The sequence below is a fragment of the Myotis daubentonii genome, chromosome 3, assembly GCF_963259705.1.
Source record: "Myotis daubentonii chromosome 3, mMyoDau2.1, whole genome shotgun sequence".
Lineage (NCBI taxonomy): Eukaryota > Metazoa > Chordata > Mammalia > Chiroptera > Vespertilionidae > Myotis > Myotis daubentonii.
Genome location: NC_081842.1, coordinates 106,114,688 through 106,138,791, shown reverse-complemented (window position 1 = coordinate 106,138,791; position 24,104 = coordinate 106,114,688). Strand labels below are relative to the sequence as shown.

The 24,104-nt window shown below is 41.3% G+C and overlaps 1 protein-coding gene and 1 non-coding gene across 6 annotated transcripts in view; both read left to right on the top strand.

Moving 5' to 3' along the window:
* RNF13 (ring finger protein 13) overlaps nt 1-24,104 on the top strand; it is a 183,884-nt gene that overhangs the window by 145,957 nt on the left and 13,823 nt on the right. For all 5 annotated transcript variants that reach the window (XM_059688166.1, XM_059688167.1, XM_059688164.1 and 2 more), the window contains one exon: nt 306-399. In XM_059688166.1, coding sequence (XP_059544149.1) covers nt 306-399 — 94 coding nt within the window. The remainder of the gene's footprint in view (nt 1-305; nt 400-24,104) is intronic.
* On the top strand, nt 2,293-2,399 carry LOC132232034 (U6 spliceosomal RNA). Its single transcript, XR_009452198.1, has one exon. It is a non-coding gene; the product is annotated as a U6 spliceosomal RNA (small nuclear RNA).

Below are 24,104 nucleotides of genomic sequence, written 5' to 3'. Positions count from 1 at the left end.
ATCTTCTTTGTAACATGTAGTTTACAATTTGTATTTTTTCAAACAAACATATGTTATTTATAATGTTTTCGTCAGAGTAAATTAAAGATCATTTAGGTCAATGAATAAAAATTCAAAAGAAATTTAATGGAATAATTAATTACTAATATAGTTTAATGCTTTAATTAATTCTGCCATTAGGATTTAAGTAAATTGAATTTATTTCCAGCAGATATCCAGAAATTTAAAAGGTATTTGTTATTTTAATGGCCATTTTCTATTTGCATGTTTAATATCTGATGCCTTGTCTTCCCTTTTATTTTTAGATCACAAAATTTTTCCAGGATAGACATAGAGCTAGAAGAAACAGACTTCATAAAGATCAACTTAAGAAACTCCCTATACATAAATTCAAAAAAGGTGAATATTTTTATTTTCTAAATAATTACCCTGTTTATTTAAGAGTACATGGTGACCATACTCTTAATACTACTTTTTGAGTCCTTGCCATACACTGTTGCCTAACCCTCAATAATGAATGAGTGGATGTGGGAGATGTTCTTTTGCTGTGTACATGAAGGCAAGTAGGGTACATTGTCTGCAGAGAACTTAAAAGCAGTAGTGAAACTTACCAAATGCTTTTTATTATCATCATGTACTAGTAGTTCTAAACATCAGTGGATAAAATCCTTCTCTGTGCTAGGGTGGCCTGCTCCCACTGACCTCCTTCCCACTCTCTCTCCCACCATACACCACTGGATTAACACTGCATTAACTAAACACATAGGTAGCTATTGGGTATCATTATGTTTTAAATGTATCATCTCATTCAATTTTCACATTTCTCTGAAATGGATACTATAATGGGTATTATAGATAAAGAACTAGAGCAGGGGTCCTCAAACTTTTTAAACAGGGGGCCAGTTCACTGTCCCTCAGACTGTTGGAGGGCCGGACTATAGTTTTAAAAAAAAACTATGAACAAATTCCTATGCACACTGCACATATCTTATTTTGAAGGAAAAAAACAAAACGGGAACAAATACAATGTTTGTATTTGCATGTGGCCCATGGGCCGTAGTTTGAGGACCCCTGAACTAGAGGGTCAGAGAGGCAAAAAACTAATGTCACACAGCTAGTACTGACAGAGCTGGAGAGGGGTGTGGGTCTAATACTCTAACCAATATAGCTTCTCCTACCTGTGCTTTAGTGGGCTTTCAGTGCAGGTATGTGCTTGTTAAATCCTTTTGGCTAGCAGTTCCCAGACTTTTCAATTTCATATACCAGTACAAATGTTCTGTTTTTTAATTCAGCGAAGAAAATGTATAGAGAGTAGAAAGGAGAAATAGAAAAAAAATCATTAAAACTTAGTTCTGCCAGATTTTTATTTTTTAAGTAATAAAATGTTTTAAAAACCTCCCGTTTATAATAACTATTATTTTATGAAAAATATAAAATTTAACAACAAAACATAGAAAAAAGCAAATGTTTTAAAAAAGAGACATTTATAAAAATGCACTGCACTGTTATCACACAGTGAAGATTAAATAAAAGCTGTTCATGGACCAGAAGTAGTTTGAGGACTGGCTTTAGGAATCACTTTTTTAGGCTCCATATTGTGTGTTTACTTTTGTGTTTTCTTACCTCAGAAAAAAAATGATGTTGATGTTGTCCTGGGCTAGGGCATGCATAGTAAGTAAGATGCTATGCTTTTCCTCTGAGTAAGATGAGTAACCACTGAAGAATTTGAAACAGGAAAGATGAGATCCAAATTAAACCTTAAAAGGATCTTTCCGCTGCTATGTTAAGTGTAGCATGTAGAGGGCTTAAGAGTATAAGCAGAGAGACCAGATAGGAGGCTCCTTTAGTAATCCAAGTGAGATATAATGTGGTTTGGACTATGGGGTAGCAGTTGAGGAGGTGAAAAAATCTTAAATTCTGGTTATATTTAGCAGATGGAATACACTGGATTTACTGATGTTGGGAGAAGAAACAAGGATGACTCCAGATTTTTTGGTCTCAGTAACAGGAAGGATGAGATTACCCTAAAGAGAAATAAAGGTGGTTAATAAATGGTAGAGCAGGTTTTGAGGGAAAAAGTACAAAATAGTTTTGGACATGGAATTTCAAATGTCTCTAGACATTATAAATGACTCTGGAGTTTAAGAGAGGTGTCTGAACTGAAAATATTGGTATAAAGATGTATTTAAATCATGAGAGTGGATGAGATTGCCAAGAGATTGAGTATAGATTGACAGAAGAATACCAAACATATATTGGGCTATCCCAACATTAATTAAAAAGCAAGATCAGGTGCTCGCTTGAGCAGCATATATACTAAAATTGGAATGACACAAAGAAGATTAGCATGGCCCCTGGACAAGGATGACACGCAAATTTATGAAGCATTCCATATTTTTAAAAAAATGAGATCAGCAGTGGAAACTGAAAAGGAGTGACCAGTTATACTAAGGAAAAAGCAGAAGAGAATGGTTTTACCAGAAACCAAGTGATGTAAATCTATTAAGGAGCAAGGAGTGGTAACCTATGTCACATGTCAAATGCTCCTGACACATAAGGAACATGAGCATGACAATTGATCATTAGAGGTTATAATTATCTTAAGTGAGCAGTTTTTTCAGTGGTCAGGCCAAAACCTGATTTTGGTGGGTTTAAGAGGAAATGGGAGGAGAAGGATTGGAGACAGTAACTACAGATAGATAATTTTAAGAAAATTAACTACAAAGGGGACAAAGAAATGGGGCAGTAGCTGGTGGGAGAAGTTGGGTCAAGAAATAACAGCATGTTTGCTGAAATAAATTGATGATGTAGGTGACAGATGGGTGAGTGGCTATAATGTCTCTGAGAAAGGAAGAAAGGACAGGATCTGATACACAAATACGCGGATTGGCCTTAGAGAACTGAGCTAAGGAAAGGCAAAATATGTGGGTACAAAATCCTAGTAGATGGGTATTTATGGTGGCGAGTGTGTAGAAGTGTTCTTTACTCCCATACTTTCCAGTGAGGTAGGAAACACAACCATAGACTGAAGGTGAGGATAGGACAGGAGATGTTGGAGGTTTAATAACAAAAAGGTATAATTTCTTCTAGGAGAGTAGGCAGGCAGATGGACTAGGGCAGTGGTTGGCAAACTCATTAGTCAACAGAGCCAAATATCAACAGTACGATTGAAATTTCTTTTGAGAGCCAATTTTTTTAAACTTAAACTATATAGGTAGGTACATTGTTATTAACTTAATTAGGGTACTCCTAAGGCTTAGGAAGAGCCACACTCAAGGGGCCAAAGAGCTGCAGTTTGCCGACCACGGGACTAGGGAAATAAAATATGGTTGGTTGCCTGGAAGCCTGAACCTTCTTTAAGGTTCTTGGTTATGAACCAATCAACATAACTGATTTTTCTCTAGCCATGTTTATCTGTATGGAGCAGTGTTTATTCTTACCATCCATTCTTTTAAAAAACAATGTAAAGTATTACATATTCAGAAAAGAATATGACATATATTTCAGGAACCATCCAGTTCAAGAAATAGAATGGTACTAGCACCCCAGAAGTGACTGTGTCCCCTTCTAGATCGTTATCGTTTTTTCAACATGTGGGAAGTAATTACTCTCCTGGCTTATGGTAATCATTCATTACTTTTCTCTTAAGTTTTACTATCTGTACATGCATTCCAAAAACAATATGCAATCAAAACAGTATGATTTACTCTTCCCTTTTTTTGAATTGCATTTGTTTTATCTCTTTTAGTAACAGATATTTTTGGTGAAATTAATCTACTTTATAGCATGTATTTGTACAGTTCACTTGCTTTCATTCCATTGTACAAATATATTAATTAATCCATTTTACTATTAACAGTTATTTTTTTGTTTTGTTTTGAGTTTAGGGCTATTACAGACCACACTTTTAAGAACATTTTTTACATTCTGGTTTATATGAGCATGAATTTCTTTAGGGTATATACCTAGAAGTAGATTAGCTGGATCATAGGATATACCTATCTTCAATTTTATTAGATAGTGCAAAATCATTTCCAAAGTAATGATGTTACCAATTTATACTCCCACCCACAGAGTATAGGAGTTCCTATTGTATCACATACGTACTACTATTTTGTACTGATACATTCGTAAATTTTAGTAAAAGGCATCAGTTTATAAAGATATGTCATAGTTTTAATTTACATTTTTCTCCTTACCAATGAGGTTAAGTACCTGTTTTTTAAAAATTTTTTATTTACCAGTTAGATTTTCACTTTCATGAATTAACTTTCATGTCATTTTTCTGTAAGGTTATCCCCTCCCCCTCTTTCATATGTAGGGAGGGATTCTTTATATATTCCCACAACCCCCACCCCAGAGTTGTGTGGTATGTGGTAAATAAGTTCTTTACTAATTTTAACTGTCCTCTTGTTTATGGCTTATTTTTTTCACAGGACTAAAGTTCTCATCTTTATGGTGGTATTTTTGCATGTTTTAAAAGAACTTCCTTCCTAGCCCAAGATCATAGAAATATTATATTATCTTCTGAAAGCTTTATAGTTTTGCCTTTCATCTTTGGGTATTTAATCCACCTGAATTGATTCTGTAAGATGGGGTACAGTTAAGGTGTTTAAAGTTTATATTTTAGCCCTAGTCGGTTTGTCGCAGTGGATAGAGCGTCAGCCTGTGAACTGAAGGGTCCTGAAGGTTCGATTCCAGTCAAGGGCACGTACCTCTGTTGCAGGCTCCTCCCTGGCCCAAGCCCTGACGAGAGAGAGAGAGAGAGAGAGAGAGAAAGAAACAGAGAGAGAAACAGAGAGAGAAACGCCCCACACTGGGAATCGAGCCCACAACCCAGGCATATGCCCTGACTGGGAATCAAATTGTGACCTCCTGGTTCACAGATTGACGCTCAACCACTGTGCCACACCAGCTAAACTCCATTGATTTTTTTATTTTTTAGAGAGAGTGTAAGGGAGGGAGAGAGACAGACAGAGAGAAACATAGATGTGAGAACGGCTGGGATCAAGCCTGAAACTGAGGTACGTGCCCTTGACCGAAATCGAACCCGGGACCCTTTAGTCTTCAGGCTGATGCTCTATCCATTGAGCCAAACCAGCTAGGGCCTGAGTATCTTTTCATGTGCTTACTAGCCCTTTGTATATTTTCTTTGGAGAAATGTCTACTCAGGTTCTTTACCCAGTTTTTAATTGTTGAGTTGTAGAAATTCCATATATATATTTTGGGTATTAATTCCTTATTAGATTTGCAGTTATTTTCTTTCATTCATAGGTTGCCTTTTCATTCTAATTGTTTCCCTTGACATGCAGAAGTTTGATGTTTGGTATAATTGTTAGGTTTTTACTTTGTCTACTCTTTGTATAGCTGCCTATGCTTTTGGTGTCATACCCAAGGTATCACTGCCAATCCAGTGACCTGAAGCTGTTCCCTACATTTTCTTCTAGCAGTTTAATAGTTTTAGGAATTATGTTTAGATATTTAATCTATTTTGAGTTAATGTTTATATATAGGTCCAATCTCATTCTTTTGATGTCAGGGTAATGCTGGCTTCATTGAATGAGTTTGGGAGTATTTCTTCCTATTTGATTCTTTTAGAAGAGTTTGAGACACAGTGGTATTGATTCTTCTTAGAGTATCTATCTACACTAATAAAAGACAAACATGCAAATTGACCATACCTTCGCTACAACTTAAGCCATGCCCACCAGCCAATCAGAGTGACTATATGCAAATTAACCCAACCAAGATGGCAGCCGGCAGCCACAGAGCTGGAGTAAGCAGGCTTGGTTGCTCCAGTGATGGAGGAAGCCAAGCTTCCCGCCTGCCGCGGCCAGCTCTGAGCTCCACTCAAGGCAACAAAGTTTCAATTATAGAAGATAAATAAACCCCAGATACCTGCTTTCAGCCGGCCGTGGCCACGGAGCCGGAGCGAGCAGGCGGCTTGGGTTGCCCCTGGCAATGGAGGAAGCCAAGCTTCCCACCCTCCCTGGCCAGCTCTGAACTCCACTCAAGGATACAAAGTTTCACTTATAGAAGGTAAATAAATCCCAGAATAAAAAAAAAAAGAAAGGAGAGGCTGGGAGCTTCCGTCGCGGAGGTCTTGACCAGCCTGCAAACAGCCATCAGCCCCTCACCCAGGCTGGCCAGGCACCCCAGTGGGGACTCCCATCCTGAAGGGTGTGTGACCAGCCTACAAACAGCCATCAGGCTCTCACCCAGGCTGGCCAAACACCCCAGTGGGGACCCCCACCCTGAAGGGTGTGACCAGCTGCAAACAGCCCTTAGCCCCTCACCCAGGCTGGCCAGGCACCCCAGTGGGGACCCCCACCTTGATCCAGGACACCCTTCAGGGCAAACCAGCCGGCCCCCACCCATGCACCAGGCCTCTATCCTATATAGTAAAAGGGTAATATGCCTCCCAGAACCGGGATCAGCGGAGCTGCGAGGCCTCCCGGCACTGGGATCAGTGTGACAGGGGGCAGCACCCAAATCCCCTGATTGCCCTGCGGCTCTGTGTGTGACAGGGGATGGGGCCACAACCTCCCTATCGGCCCTGCTCTGTTCCTGACAGGGGAAGGCACCCCAACCTCCTGATCAGCCCTGCTCTGTGCCTGATACGGGGGAGCTCCCCAACCCCCTGATCGCTCTGTGGCTCTGTGTGTGACAGGGTGCAGCGCCCCCAACCGCCCCCCCCATGGGCCCTGCTCTGTGTGTGATGGGGTAGAGCCATAAGCTCCCCATCGGCCCTGCCTTGAGTGTGACAGTGGCGGTGCCCCAACCCCCTGATCGGCCTTGCTCTGTGTGTGACAGGGGGCAGCGCCCCAAACCCCTGATTGGCCCTGCTCTGTGCGTGACAGGGGGTGGCGCCGCAACCTCCCCATCGACCCTGCCTTGAGTGTGACAGGGGGCGGTGCCCCAACCCCCCAATTAGCCCTGCTCTGTGCATGACAGGGGCGGCGCCCCAACTCCCCAATTGGCCCTGCTCTGAGCCCGACCAGGGGCTGCACCTAGGGATTGGGCCTGCCCTCTGCCACCCGGGAGCAGGCCTAAGCCAGCAGGTCGTTATCTCCCGAGGGGTCCCAGACTGCAAGAGGGCACAGACCGGGCTGAGGGACCCCCCCCCCCGAGTGCACAAATTTTTGTGCACCGGGCCTCTAGTCCTATCTAATAAAAGAGAAACATGGTAATTGGCGTACGACCGATACCCTTTTCATTGGCTAATCAGCGAGATATGCAAATTAACTGTCAGCCAAGATGGCGGCCGGCAGCCAGGCAGCTTGAAACTAACATGAGGCTTGCTTGCCTCAGTGACGGAGGAAACCAACGTTCCCCGCCTGCCGCTGCCTCTGAGCTGGCAGTTTAAGAAACTCTGTAACAAATACGCCCAACTTCAGCCAGCAGATTGGCAACATTGTAAGCAAAGGCCAGAAACCTACTTTCAGCCGGAGGCCTAAGAGCTGGAGCCAAGCCTCAAGCTAAAGCTGGCCCAGAATAAACAAAAAAAAAAAAAAAAGGAAAAAAGGAGCGTTTGGGAGTTCAGTCACCCCCAGCCTGAAAACAGCCCTCAGCCCCTCACCCAGGCTGGCCAGGCACCCCAGTGGGGACCCCCACCCTGATCCAGGACACCCTTCAGGGCAAACCAGCCAGCCCCACCCGTGCACCAGGCCTCTACCCTATATAGTAAAAGGGTAATATGCCTCCCAGCACCGGGATCAGCGGAGCCGTGAGGCCTCCCGGCACTGGAATCAGCATGACAGGGGGCAGCACCCAAACCCCCTGATCGCCCTGCGGCTCTGTGTGTGACAGGGGGCAGGGCCACAACCTCCCTATCCACCCTGCTCTGTGTGTGACAGGGGGTGGGGCCACAACCTCCCTATCCACCCTGCTCTGTGCCTGATAGGGGGGAGCTCCCCCCCTCCCCCACGGGCCCTGCTCTGTGTGTGACGGGGTAGAGCCATAACCTCCCCATCAGCCCTGCCCTGAGTGTGAGAGTGGCGGCACCCCAACCCCCTGATGGGCCCTGCTCTGTGCGTGACAGGGTACAGAGCCCCAACCCCCCTGATGGGCCCTGCTCTGTGTGTGACAGGGGGTTGCTCCACAACCTCCCCATCGACCCTGCCTTGAGTGTGACAGGGGGCGGCGCCCCAACTCCCCAATCAGCCCTGCTCTGAGCCCGACCAGGGGCTGCACCTAGGGATTGGGCCTGCCCTCTGCCACCCGGGAGCAGGCCTAAGCCAGCAGGTCGTTATCTCCCGAGGGGTCCCAGACTGCGAGAGGGCACAGGCCAGGCTGAGGGACCCCCCCTCCCCCCCCGAGTGCACAAATTTTCGTGCACCGGGCCTCTAGTATATATATAAAAAGCCAGCGACAAGAACACCGTAATGATCAGAATGACCAGTTGCTATGATGCCCACTGCACCCAGCAAACCGGCCTAGTCCCCTCCCACTGTCTAGCCCTGCCCTCTATTGGCCTCTCCCACCCTGACCTAGGGTTTGGCAGCCAGCCAACCCCCTCACAGCCCTTCCCCCGCCGGCCCAGCCCCTGATCAGCCCATCCCACCCTGATTGGCCCACAGCCCTTCCCCCTGGCCAGCCCTGCCTCTGATTGCCCCCCCCCCATCTCCAGCAGCCCCTCCCCCTGGCTGGCCCCGCCCCAATTGGCCCCCCCCACACCAATTGGGAGTGGGGCCAGCCAGCCAACCACCCACGGTCCCTCCCAGCCACTGGCCTCCGATAGGCCCCCCACCCTGGATCAGCCCCCACCACCACAATCGGCCCGCAGCCCCTCTCTCCAGCCAGCTCTGCCCCCAATCGGCCCTTTCCACTCTGATCAGGGGCGAGACTGGTGGCTACCACCTGCAGCTCCTCCCCCCAGTTGTCCCCACCCCCGATCAGCTTTTTCACACCAATTGGGGGCAGAGCCAGCTGGCCAACCTCCCACAACCCCTCCTCCCCCTAGCCACTGACCCCCGATTGGCCCCCCCACCCCATTCAGGATTGGAGCCAGCTGGCCCACTGCCCACAGCCCCTCCCCATGGCCTGTCCCACCCCCAATTGGCCCCTCCACTCCAATCGGGCGGGGCCTGCTGGTCAACCTCTCACCATCTCCTGTTCCTGATAGGCCTGGCCTCGATCTGCCCCAATCAGGGCTGGGCTGGCTGAACCCTACCCGTTCATGAATTTGTACACTGTGCCTCTAGTTCAGCTGTGGGCAAACTACGGCCCGTGAGCCGGATCCGGCCCGCTTGAAATGAATAAAACTAAAAAAAAAAAAAAAAAAAGACCGTACCCTTTTATGTAATGATGTTTACTTTGAATTTATATTAGTCCACACAAACACTCCATCCATGCTTTTGTTCCGGCCCTCCGGTCCAGTTTAAGAACCCATTGTGGCCCTCGAGTCAAAAAATTTGCCCACCCCTGCTCTAGTTTGATATAATTTACCAGTTAAGCCATTTGGTTCTGGATTCTTCTTTGTTGGAAAGGTTTTGATTGCTACTTCAGTCTCTTCACGGGTTATAGGTTTGTTCAGTTTTTCTTAATAATTTAATCTCGGTAGGTTTTATGATTCTAGGGATTTATCCATATTTTCTCAGTTATCTAATTGACTGGCATATAATTTTTTATAGAAGTCTCTTTTTTTAAAAAAAAAATTATTTCAGAGAGGAAGAGAGGATAGATAGAGATATCAAGGATGAGAGAGAAATCACTGATTGGCTGCTTTTTGCATGCCCTCTACTGAGGATCAAGCCCACAACCTGGGCACTTGCCCTGACCTAGAATTGACCGGTGACCTACTGGATCATAGGTCAATGCTCAACCACTGAGCCACGCAGACTGGGCCATAGAAATCTCTTATAATCCTTATTTTTGTGACATCCATTGTGATGTCTCTTTCATTTATAATTTTAGCTGAGTCTTTTTCTTAGTTATTCTACCTAATGGTTTGTCAATATTGCTGATCTTTTCAGTAAATCAACTTTTAGTTTCATTGATTTTTTTAATTTTTGGCAATTCATATATTTCCATTTATTTAGGTTTGGTTTCTGGAGTTTTAATTTGTTCATTAAATGAGTCATGTTTCCTCTATTTCTTATGTATCTCATTTTTTTCTTGTTAGAATTTTGGCATTTGAAGAATCATTCATCTCTTTGAGACTTTGCAGTCTGATTTCAAACATGTAGAACTTTTTTGACTCAGCATAGGTAGAGATTTGGAGACTTCCCAAGCCTTTTCTGGGTATGCATATCCTCTTTGGGCCTGTGGGTGTAGTTACCTGTCTGAAGAAATTCAGGAGCTTGCTCTGGTGTCTGTTATGATATTACAGTCTCTCTTGTGTGGCACTGGAGCTCTACCTAGTGTGTCTATGGTACTACAAATTCTATTGCATGGTTGATTAGCTATCTTTATTCTCAGGGATCCCCAACCTTGTATCCCATTCTTGTCAATACTTGGATATAGAAAGACAGACACCATTCTTTTGGTCAGCCCCTATAAACTTCTGACCTTGGACATACATTCTGTACTTTGTTGTCCTCAGGTAGAAGACAGTCCCAAATGTGCCATGGCAGGGGAAAGGGCCTCTGGTGTAAGGAGTGGACAATGTCATGAATTTTCTTACTGTGCTTTTATGCTGTTGGTTTCGTCCTTGCCTGGAGTGCAGGAACCTTTTAACTGCTTTTTAAATTTCTCACAGAGGTATTTGATCTGTTTGTTATTGTTAAGTCTATTGAGATAGACTTGAGTGTCCATTTCTGCCATCTTGCTGACATTACTTCTCTACTTCAATTTTTAAAAAATTTTAATTGAACTTATTAAGGTAACATTGGTTAATAAAATTACATAGGTTTTAGGTATATAATTCTATAGTACATCATCTGTATATTGTATTTTGTGTTTACCATCCCATGTCAAGTCCTCTTCCATCACCATTTATTCTCCCCTTTCCCTTTTTTAACTACCCCTTTTCCTCTGGTAATCACTGTATTGTTGTCTGAGTCTATGCGCTTTTCTTTTTTCTTACTCCTTCTACCTTTTTTACTCAGCCTCGCAACCCGACTCCCCTCTGAAACCCATCAGTTTATTCTCTGTATCTATAAGTCTGTTTCTATTTTGTTCACTAGTCTATTTCCTTCATTAGATTCCATGTATGAGTGCAATAATATGGTACTTGTCTTTCTCTGACTGGCTTATTTCACTTAGCATAATGCTCTCCAGGTCTCTCCAAGTGTCACAAAGGTATATTTTCCTTCTCTCTCTCTCTCTCTCTCTCTCTCTCTCTCTCTCTCTCTCTCTCTCTCTCTCTCTCTCTCTCTCTCTCTCCCCTCTATCTCTCTCTCTTTTTCTTAACAGCTGAGTAGTATTCCATATGTAAATGTGCCACAGCTTTAATATATATAATTTTAGAGAAGAAGGGGTGGGGAGATAGAAACATCAATGATGAGAATCATTGATCAGCTGTCTTCTGCATGCCCCCCACTGGGGATTCAGCCCACAATCCGGACATATGCCCTGACTGGGAATCTAACCTTGATCATGTGTCAATGCTCAAACCACACCAGCCAGGCATAGTACAGCTTTTTGATCCATTCATCTATTGATAAGCACTTGGGTTGCTTACAAATCTTGGCTGTTGTGAATAATGCTGTAGTGAACATAGGGGTGTCCAGAAGAGGTATCATTGGGTCATAAGGCAGTTCAATTTTTAATTTGTTGAGGTAACTCCATACTGCTTTCCACAGTGGTTGCACCAATCTGCATTCCCATCAACAGTGCACAAGGGTTCCCTTTTCTCCACAGCACTTGTCATTTGTTGATTTGTTGATGGTAGACATTCTGACAGGTGTGAGGTGATACCTCATTGTCGTTTTAATTTGCATCTCTCTGATGATCAGTGACTTTGAACATTTTTTCATATCTCTCTTGGCCATCTGTATGCCCACTTTGGAGAAGTGTCTGTTTAGATCCTTTGCCCATTTTTTTTTATTGGATCGTCTTCCTTTTGTTTAGCTGTATGAGTTCTTTATATATTTTGGATAATTGGATTGGTGCTTTTTTTGGTGTTGAACTTTTAGTTAGTTTGCTTGTTTTTATATATTTTTAAAATTGATTTCAAGAGAGGAAGGGAGAGACAAATGGAAACATCAATGATGAGAGGAATAATTGATTGGCTGCCTCCAGCATGCCCCATACTGGGAGCCCATAACCCGGGCATGTGCCCTGACCAGGAATTGAACCACAATCTCCTGGTTCACAGGTCGAAGTTCAACCACTGAGCCACGCCAGCTGGGCTACTGTTGAGTTTTATAAGTTCTTTATAAATTTTGGATATTAAACCCTTATTAGATGTATCATTGATTAATATATTCTCCAATTCAGTGGAATGTCTTTTCATTTTGTTGGTTTCCTTTGCTATGCAAAAACTTTATAGTGTGATGTAGTCCCATATGCTTATTTCTTCTTTTGTTTCTCTTATCCAAGGAGATATATTAGAAAAAATATAGCAATGATAAATGTCCAAGATTTAATTGCCTATGTTTTCTTCTGGGAGTTACATGGTTTTGAGTTTAACATTTAAGTTTTCAATACATTTTTAGTTTATTCTTGTGTATGGTGTAAGAAGGTGGTCTGGTTTCACTTTTTGTACAAATCTATCCAGTTTTCCCAACACCATATATTGAGTAAACCATCTTTACCGCATTGTATGTTTTTGTCTCTTTTGTCAAATAGTAATTGACCATAAAGGCATGGGTTTGTTTCTGGGCTCTCTATTCTGTTCCAATGACCTATATATGTCTGTTTTTATGCCAGCACCATGCTGTTTTGATTACTATGGCCTTGCAATAGTTTGATATTATGTAGCGTGATTCCTCCAACTTTGTTCTTCATTCTCAAGATGGCTATTGCTACTTAGGATCTTTAGTAGTTCCATATAAATGTTTAAAATATTTCTCCTAGTTCTGTGAAATATGCCATTAATATCTTGATAGGAATTGTGTTGAATCTATAGATTGCTTCAGTCAGTATGGAAATTTTAATGTTAACTTTTTCTATCCATGAACATGGCATATGCGTCCACTTACTAGTATTTGTATCTTCTTCAGTTTCTTCAGTGTCTTATAATTTTCCGAATACAGATCTTTTATGTCCTTGGTTAAATTTATTACTAGGTTTGTTTGTTTTTTCATTTAATTGTAAAGGGGATTGTTTTCTTAGTTTCCCTCCTTAGTAGATTATTATTGGTGTATAAAAATGCTACTGATTTCTGGATATTTATTTTGTATCCTGCTACTTAAGTGAATTTATCAGTCCTAATAATTTTTTGGTGGAATCTTTAGAATTCTCTCTATATAGTGTCATGTCATCTGCAAATAATGACAGTTATACTTCTTCCTTTCCAACTGAGATGTCTTTTATTTATTCATGTCTGATTGCTGTGGCTAGGTTGAATAAGAGTGGTGAAAGTGAACAACCTTGTCTTGTTCCTGATCTTAAGTGAAATGCCCATTGAGTATGATGTTGGCTGTGGGTTTCTCATATGTGGCCTTTTTTACATTGACGTATATTCCCTCTCTTCCCACTGTGCTTAGAGCAAGCATATCAAACTCAAAGGCTAACACAGGCTAAATAAAGAAGGTTTACGCTTATGTGGGCAGCAAAAAAACAAAAGCTTCAATTTTCATAGAAACCTAAGTTTATTTCGATAGAGAGATGCTGAATACAAAGGGCTGAAATAAATGAGTAAACATTAACATAAAATAATAGAACATTTTAATAAAAATTAATATTTTTTCTTGAACATTAACTTACCAGACACTGAATAACTGCACAAATTAATAAGTGTAACGCAAATAAATCTATTTTTCTTATTCTCTGAAAGTGAAATACTTCTTGTTGCTCACACCAAACAAGTCAGTACAAGACTAATGATGTGGCGAAAGGCTGCTAAAATATTCGCTGCTAGTATTAGTAGAGAGAAATGGTGTGATTGCGCATAAGGTTCATAAGGAAAATGAATGCAACATGATTATAATAATCAGTCATTAGTGAATGTTGTAGTTCGTGATTAATAACTATATATAGCCCTAACAGGTTTAGCTCAATGGATAGAGCCTCAGCCTGCGGACTGAAGGATCTCAGGTTCAATTCCTGTCAAAGGCGTATACCTTGGTTGCAGGCACATCCCCAGTAGGGAGGTGTGCAGGAAGCAGCTGATCGATGTTTCTAACTCTCTATCCCTCTCCCTTCCTCTCCATAAAAAATCAATAAAATATATTTTTTAAAAAATAACTATATATAACAGGATATTATAAAAATTAAGTTACAAAATTTTTATTAAAATGTTTCTTACATACTGTCATATTGGCTAGACCGCAAAAATACTCGTTTTGGGTTGCATGCAGCCCATGAGCACAAGTTTGACATGCTTGGCTTAGAGTTATCATCATCAACTAGAGGCCCAGTGCACAAGATTCATGCACGGAGGTGGGTGTGTCCCTCAGCCTGGCCTGAACTCTTTTCAATCTGAGACCTCTTGGGCCTAAACCGGCAGTCGGACATACCTCTCACAATCTGGGACTGCTGGCTCCTAACCACTCACCTGCCTGCCAGCCTGATCGCCCCTTAACCGCTCCCCTGCCAGCCTGATCGCCCACAACTGCCCTCCCCTGCCGGCCATCTTGTGGCAGCCATCTGTGGTGGCCCTCTTGTGATTATGTGAGGGCATCGCACGAGGGCGCGAGGACCACTTAGGCTTTTATTAGTATAGATGAGTGCTAGATTTTATCAAATGCTTTTTCTGCATCTATTGATATGATAATGTGATTTTGACCCTTCATATTGTTTATGTGGAGTATCCTGTTTATTCATTTGCATATATTGTACCAAACTTGCACCCCCAGAATAAATCCTACTTGCTCATAGTGTATGATCTTTTTAATGTACCATATTGCTGGATTTGGTTTGTTAATATTTTGTTGAGTGCTTTAGCATCTATGTTCATCAGGGATATTGTCCTATAATTTTATTTCTTTGTAGTGTCTTTATCTGGTTTTAGGATTGGGATAATGCTGGCCTTGTAATAAGAGCTCGGGAGTCTTCCTTCCTCTTGAATTTCTTGGAAGAAGATATATGTTAGTTCTGCTTTGAATGTTTGGGGGAAAAAATCACCTGTGAATCCATCTGGTCCAGGACTTTTGTTAATTTATTTCTGCTTTGGTTTCATTAGTTGTTATAGGTCTATTCAGGTTTCTGATTCTTGATTCAGTTTTGGAAGATTGTATGTTTCTAGGAATTTATCCCTTTAGTCCAGATTATCCAACTTGTTGGCATATAGTTGTTCACAATATGTTCTTACAATCCTTTATATTTCTTTGGTGTTAGTTGTTACTTTATCTCTTTCATTTCTGTTTTTATTTATTTGGGTCCTGTCTTTTTTCTTGATGAGTCTGATTAAAGGGTTGTCAATTTTGTTTATCTTCTCAAAGAACTAGCTCTTGGTTTTATAGAACTTTTGTAATATATATATAATCTTTATTCTGCTCTGATCTTTATTATTTCCTTTTTTTACTAAGTTTGCGCTTTGTTGTTCTTTTTTCAGTTCCTGTAAGTATAAATGTAGCTTATTTGAGATTTTTCTTGTTTCTTGAGGTTGGCCTGTAATCCTATGAATTTTCCTTAATGCTGCTTTCACTGTGTCCCATAGATTTTTGGGTTGTTTTGTTCTCATTTTTGTCTCAAGATATCTCTTGATTTCTTCCTTGACCTCATTGTTAAACCAGTCTCTGTTTAGTAAGCTTTTGTTTATCCTCCATGACTTTGTGTGTTTTTCAGTTTTTTTCTTATGATTGATTTCTAGTTTCATACCATTGTGGTGAGAGAAAATGCTTCATGTGATCTCAGTCTTCTTAAATTTATTGAGATTTGTTTTGTGTCCTAGAATGTGGTCCATGTGCACTTGAAAAGCATGTACATTCTGATGCTCTGACGTTGTTCATTAAATTCATCTCATTTAATGTGTCATTTAAGGCCACAATCTCCTTATTGATTTTCAGTCTAGAATATATATCCACTAATGTCTATGGGGTGCTAAAATCCCCTACTATGACTGTATTACTGTCTATCTCCCTTTATGTACAAGATTTGCTTTTTATTTAGATGCTCTTATGTTGTGTGCATCAATGTTTACAAGGGTGACATCCTCCTGATGGAATAATGGGAGCACCTTTATCATTGTGTAGTGTCCTTCTTTGTCTCTTACTGTAGACTTTGTTTTAAAGTCTATTTTGTCAGAAATAAGTATTGCTACCCCAGCTCTTTGTTCCTTTCTATTTTCATGAAATATTTTTTCCATCCCTTTACTTTTAGTCAGTGTGTACCTTTTGTTCTGGGGTGGGTCCTTTTATACAGCATATACAGGGTGTCCCAAAAATGCACATACACTTTGAATAATTCTAAGGGCAATGTTTATTAAAATACATTTCATTTTAAAATAAAATGTAATAAATCTACAAAGTGTTTATACATTTTTGGGAGACACCCAGTATATACTTCTTTTCTTATCCATTCATCTACCCTATGTCCTTTGATTGGAGCATTTTAGCCATTTAATTTTAAAGTGGTTGTTGATTGCTGTGTATTTATTGAGATTTTATTCTTTTAACTATGTTCCTCTGTTTATTTTTTCATCTTCTTAAAAAAGACCCTGTAACATTTCTTATAATACTCATTTGATGGTAACAAAGTCATTTAGCTTTTTCTTATCTGAGAAGCTCTATTTCTCCAATTTTAAATGACAGCCTTGCTTGGTAAAGTAGTCTTGGTTGTAGGTTCTTGCTTTTCATGATTTTGAGTATTTCATGTTCATCCTTTCTGGACTGAAATGTTTCTGTTGACAAATCAGCAGACAGTCTAATGGGAGCTCCTTTGTAAGTAGCTACCTGTCTTTCTCTTGCTGTTTTTAAGATGCTCTCTGTCTTTAACCTTTGCCATATTAATTATGATGTGTCTTGGATTGGGCTCTTTGGGTTGATCTTGTTTGGGACTCTCTGCGCTTCCTGGACATGTGTGTCTTTTTCTTTTACCAGGTTAGGGGAGTTTTCAGTCATTATTTCTTAAATGGGTCCTTGATCCTTTGCTTTCTCTCTTTTCCTTCTGGTACCCCTATGATGCGTATATTGTTACTCTTCTTCTTGTCTCAAAGGTCCCTTAAATTATCCTCATTTTTGTAAAATTCTTTTTTCATTTTACTGCTCTGATTTTTTCTGTTGCCTGTCTTCCACATTGATGATTCTATCTTCTGCTTCATCCAGCCTACTATTTATTCCTTCTAGTGTGTTCTTCATTTCAGATTTTGTATTCTTCATTTCTGACTGGTTCTTTTTATGGCTTCTGTGTGCTTTTTCGTGCTGTTGTAGTTCTAAGTTCCTTGAGCATCCTTATAACCATTGTTTTGAAGTTTAGAGTATCTGATAAATTGCCTGCCTCCATTTCATTTAGATATTTTTTTTTTAAGATTTCTCCTGTTCCTTCATTTGGGCATGTTTCTTTGTTTCCCCATTTTGGCTCTCCTTTTGTGTGTGTTTGTATATATTAGGTAAATCTGCTATGACTCCCAGTCTTGGTATGGTGGCCTTCTGTAGTAGGTATCCCATGGGACCCAGTGGTGCAGTCTCCTTGATCACCTGAGCTGGGTGCTCCGTGAATGTCCCTGATGTGGGTTATGTGGGTCCTCCTGTTGTAATCGAGCCTTGATTACTATTGGCCTATTCATGCATGGGGTCGACTCTCAGGCAGGCTGACTGTGAGGATCAACCCCAAACACAATGTATGAGCCTTTGTGCAGGTGCTAACCACATGAAACATATTTGTCTCAAGAGTCTGGTACCTGCCCAGATCTCCCTGTGTATATGCTACTAGTGAAGCTAACTAGATCCTGCTCTCATGTTGTCTGAAGGTGGCCACTCTGTGTTTTTGGTCTTGGTAGGGATTCTGGGGCTTGCCAATATCAGACACTGTCTGTTACTGGCCCTAGCAACCTGTTTGGAGCTACAAAGTGATCCACATTTTGTCGCCTTCTCTTCTAGACCTGGGTCTTCATGGGAAAAATCAAGCTGTGCATTAAGGCTGGCTTTTACCAGCACTGGGCCCAGGGAAAGGTCGGCAGAAGCCCCAAGACACCATGAGATCCACCTCCACCTGCCTGAGTTTATCAGGTCTAAATAGACCAAGATTTGGTCATCTGAAGGGAGGGCTCTTCCATCATTTGGGCTTGTGAGAGAAAAATGACTCCTGTCCTAGAGCCACACAACTCAGTCTGTCTCAGATTCTGCCAGGTATTGATTTCAGCAGGATGCAGCCACCAAGAATTAAGATGATGGGGCTAGTGGATCTCCCATGACGGGGAGATCTTTTTCAAAGATTTCTCCTGTTCCTTCATTTGGGCCATGTTTCTTTGTCTCCCCATTTTAGCTACCCTTTTGTTTGTTTCTATAATCAGGCTTGGGGAAAGTTGTGGGATGTGGCCTTGGCCCCAGAACCACACAACTCAGTTTGTCCTGGATTCTGCCCAGACCTCAGAGAGCAGAGCCAACAGGAGTTGCATAGGGCTGCCAGGAGCCTGGAGATTGGGGACAGTAAATCTCCCATTTGCTAAAAGCTCCAGTCAGGTCCCTGGGAACATGAGAGGAATAACCCTGCCCCAAAGCCATACAATACAATATGCCTAGTGTACTGTAATGTCACTGACACTTCCTGAGTCTGCCCAGACCTCTACATCCTGATCCAGGCAACTACAACTTTTCATCAGGGCTCCACAGAGTGGGACAAGTAGTCAGGAGTTAGGGATTATTGCATTCCCGATGTTGATGCTATATGGAGAGGCATGCTCCACCCAAGAAAGGTGGCATCTGCAGTGTGGCAGAGTGACTCAGCACAGGAATCCTGGAAGCTTTCCCTTCAGTGCTCCCCCGCAAAGCCACAAACCCCAGTGTCTCCTCACTTGACTCTAGTCCAGGGGTGGGCAAACTTTTTGACTCGAGGGCCACAATGGGTTCTTAAACTGGACCGGAGGGCCAGAACAAAAGCATGGATGGAGTGTTTGTGTGAACTAATATAAATTCAAAGTAAACATCATTACATAAAAGGGTATGGTCTTTTTTTTTTTTTTTTTTTTTTAGTTTTATTCATTTCAAACGGGCCGGATCCGGCACGCGGGCTTCACCCTCCCTCTGTCAGAGCCCAGGGTGAGTGGCTGCGAATGAGATTTTGTGCATTGTTCCTTCTCTGTGGCGGAAAGAATCCCCACAGATTTCATAATCAGATGTTATGTGTGTGCCTCTTCCCAGCTCTGGTTCTCTGGGTTGGGGAGCCCAGTTTGGGATTGAGAATTCATACTCATCAGTGTTTTGCAACTGAGATATCCCTCCTGAATCTCAGGTGTTGCTCATGGGAACAGGGCCAGCCCCCTTTCTGTATCCATCCTTCCTACCAGTCTCAATGTGGCTTTTTCTGTAAATCTTTGCTTGGTCCTGGGAGGAGGTGAGTGTAGCATCCATCTACTCTGCCGCCACCTTTTATCATTCTTCTTCACTTTTGAAGGACACTTTTGCAGGGTACAGAATTCTAGGTTGGTGGTTGTCACCCCTAACACTTTATATATTTCCTTTCACTCTCTTGTTTGAATGATTTCTGAGGAGAATTGGAGGTAATTATCTGTCCTATATAGGTAAGATTTTTAAAAACTCTGGCTCTTCAAGATCATTTATCCGATTTTTTTGCAGTTTGAATATGATATGCCTAGTATAGTGTTTTTTGGCATTTATCTTCTGTGTTGTATGATCTTCCTGGATTTCTTGTTTGCTGTCTTTCATTAACATGAAGAAATTCTCAATAATCCTTGCTTCAAATGTTGCTAGCTGCTCCTTTCTTCTCATTCTGGCATTCTATTATGCATATGCCACACCTTTTTTTTTTTTTTTTAAGTTGTCCTACAGTTCTCTGATTTGTTTTCTAGTCTTTTTCTTTTCCGTTTTGTTGGTTTCTAATGATATATCCTCAAGCTCAGACTCTTTCTTCAGCAGTGTCCAGTCTACTGAACCCATTAAAGGCATTTTTCATTCTGTTAAGTGTTTTTGTTGATGTTGTTGTTTCACTTCTAAGGGTTTCTTTTTACTTAGGATTTCCATCTATCTGCCTACATGATCCATTTGTTCTTGCATGCTGTCTGCTTTGTCTATCAGATGCCTTAGCATATTAATCACAGTTATTTTAAATGAATGGTCTGATAATTCCTACATCCCTGCCATATCTTAGTTGTGATGCTTGCTATGTCTCTTCAAATTGATTCTTTTGCCTTTTAATTGAGTGATAGGAACTCTAGTAAATAGATCGTTGGTGGTGTGACATAAAGGTGTTGAGGATGGGAAGAGTCCATAGTCCTATGATTATGTCTCAGTGTTTTTGTCAGCCTGTGGCTTTGAGCTGTGAACTTCACCAGTGCCTCTATTTTTCCCCAGCCTTTGGTGGGACCTGATGGCTGCAGAAGTATTTCCCTTCTCCCACACAAAAGGCTAGAGTTGAGTATTTCCCTTCTCCTGTGTCAGTTAGACTCTGTTTAAAAACAAAAACAAAAACCTGGTAGGTTATCTGGTTAGATAGCTTCTCTTGAGGGCAGGATTGTTAAGAACAGAATTTTCTGGTATATTTCAAAATGGCTACTTTCCCTCCCCCTCCCTTCCCCCCCCCCCCCCCCCCCCGCCCTGCCAGAAGCTCAAGGGGATTTTTAAAAATATTTTTTTAAATTGATTTCAGAGAGGGAGAGGGAAACAGATAGAAACATCATGATGAGTTAGAATCACTGGCCAGCTGCCTCCTTCAGGTCCCCTACTGGAAGTGAGGCCGCAGCCCAGGCATGTGTCCTGACCGGGAATCAAACTATGACCTCCTGGTTCATAGGTCGGGGCTCAACCACTGAGCCTCACTGGCTGGGCTCAAAGGGATTTATTTTTCTCCAATATTCACTATAAGAACCTGATAGAGCTCTACAAGGTAAACTCACAAAAATGTTCAGGCTCCCCTGGAACTTTAAACTCTCAGACTTGTACAAACTGAACCACTGGCAATTCATCATTACTATTCAGGTTCTCCTACTCTGGTACTGGGTTCCATGCAAGTTTCTACTCAGGGGGTTTCTGCTCTGATAAGTTGTGATCTTCTCTTCCTATCTGTACATCCAATTTTTAGGGCAGTAGTTTGCCAGGTAAGTTTCACTTCTCTGATGGATCTAGGAAGAACTGTTGATCTTTAAGTTTGTAATCTTTTTACTCATTAAGACAGAATGCCACTTTCTAAGCTCTTTGTATGCTGTCCCAGAAAACCTCATGTAGAGTTTTTGCTGTTAATCCTCACCTGAGGACATTTTTTCCCATTGATTTTTTTTCTTTAGAAAGTGAAAGGGAGGGAGGGAGAGAGTCAGAGGAGAGAGAGAGAGAGAGAGAGAGAGAGAGAGAGAGAGAGAGAGAGAGAGAGAGAGAAACATCCATGTGAGAGACACAATGGTTGGTTGCCTTCTGCACACATCCTAACTGGGGCAGGGATGGAACCTGCAACCCAGGTACATGCCCTTGACCAGGAATTGAACCTGAGATTCTTGGATGTTCAGGCAAATGCTCTAATCACTGGCCCACACCAGCAAGGGTTCCTGTAGAGTTTTTAATTCTCAAACTTGTCCACCTGAGCCTCCAGCAATTTATCAGGTACAGTTTATGGTTTTCTACCCTGGGGCTGGGTCCTGCAGAGGTTTTTGTTCCTGGGCTCTTGCTCCAGTAAATTGTGATTATATCAGCCAATTAGTCCAATTTGGGGGCAGTGGTTTTCTCTGAGAACTCAGTCCTTCAATAGATCTATTTTCAGTTTGTTCAGCTTTTTCCTTGTGAGTACAGGACCGAAGTCTCTGCCTTTTCCCCCACCCTTCTACTATTACTTCTTCATACCACCTTGGTTATATGTGTGTGTTTCTCTAGATCATTTGTTACCTAGTAGTGAAACTACTAAGTCATAGAGTATGTATATCATCAAATGTACTGCACTGTGCTAAGTTGATCTCCAAAGTGTTTATACCAGTTTACCATCCCATAAGAGGTATATGAGAATTCCTGTTACTTTACAAATTGCCGTGTCAATCCAGAATCCTTAGAAAGTTTTATGTCCGATCACATCCACCTGCCTTGTCTAAGATCTTCATTTAGTATTTTAGCACCAACAAAATTATTCATTAATGTTACTGATTTATACAGACTGCTTTAAAAATATATTTAAAAAATACTGTCTTTAAGTAATAATACGTTAACTTACACAGTAAATTTCAGATTTAAACATCTGTTCATGCATTCAGTAAATAGATATTGGGAACTTACGGTGTTCTAGACATACTGTTCTACCTAAACATTGGGAATGAAATAGTGAATATATATCAAAGGAAACCTGTACCTTTATGCGAATTCCTATTACATAAAATGAGACAGGCCTCACATATGAAAAGTTATTATTAGTCTGCATCTTAAAGATATTTTTCTTTGAATAATTACATTATTTTTAGTCTCCAAGAAACACTCATACTTAGCGTTGCACTTAGTAGGAACGCAGATAATTGCTCATTGCTCTAAATTGTAGTTAAATCACAAACCATTTAAATTCAGTTAGTCCTAAAAATATTACTTAAACTTACAAATCAGCTGTCAGAGTTCAAAACTTTGCTAAAATATCTTCCTTTGTATCCACTGACAGTAGTTTTTAATTTTCACAAATGATTCAACAGTATAAAACTTTATTCTCAGCATACCTATGATTATTCCATTGTAAGCCAAAATATGAGAAATTTAGAACCAATCATTAATGGATGGATTTCCTCTTAAAAGTGGCAGATTAGCCCTGGCTGGGTGGCTCAGTTGGTTAGAGCACCGTCTCAGTATGCCAAGGTCACGGGTTCAATCCCCAGTCAGGGCACATACAAGAGTCAATCATTAAATGCATCAATAAGCGGAACAGCAAATCCATGTTTCTCTCTCTCTCCCTTCCTCTCTCCCTAAAATCAATCAATCAATAAAATTGTTGAAAAATTTTACATAAAATTACTCATCATAACATCCAAGCAAAGATTCCAGGACCTCCCTGAGATTTGGGGAACTCTTTACCTCAGTTGCTCCTTCCTCTGCAGGTCCTCAGGTCTAATCAACTCAGTCTCCCTGAACTCCAGTCTCTGCCTCCAGGACTGCCTGCAGAATTTACAGGTCCAGTGCAAAGAGAAAGCCCACGCCCTTTTTGGAAATTAAGAATCTCAGGATGGTAACAGCAGAGCATTAACCCAAAGCTCAAGGCCCTTCTACGCTAAAGACCCTCTGCAGCAGCGCAGGGCACACATCAAAGGCACCAAAAAAAAAAAAAAGTGGCATATTAAACACATTTTGATAGTTGTATTGTCTGAAAAAGTCATACTTTTTATCATAATTATAGGAAGGATAAAATCAAAATGGTTTGCACATGAACATAGAATTGGAGACCATTTTAATTTTTTTAAAGTTATTCCTTTGCCTAAATGCTACACTTTTTTTTTTCCTTAGTCAAGGTGCTTGTGGCTACACTGTCTTATAGTATGAAATGCCTGTTAGGCTCACCACTGTCTGAGGATAATGACAGTGTTGAAAACTGATGTTCTTTATGCCTTTTCAGTTTAAGGATTGAAGTAATCCAGTTTACCAAGAAGGAACCCCACCTACTTTTTCTTACTTGTGGGAAGTTATCTTACCAAGAATTCTGAGTTCAGGCAGCAACATAAAATCACACGTTGTACATTGCATAGCTCTGGGAAGTTAGCATTTGTTCTTCTTCATCAGAGGTTTTGTATTTGTGATAATTATTTCTTGGCAGATAACAATAAAGTGCCTCGAGGAAGTATTGCTTTTTCCCTAATTTGCATAAAGGTACTATAGAGCCAGTAGAAGTTTTGGTCTGAATATGGAATGATTAATGTAGTGCTATAGCCATCTTAAAAAACAATCATGTGTGCAATCACCACATCCAGAATGTAAATACTTTTACAGAACAAG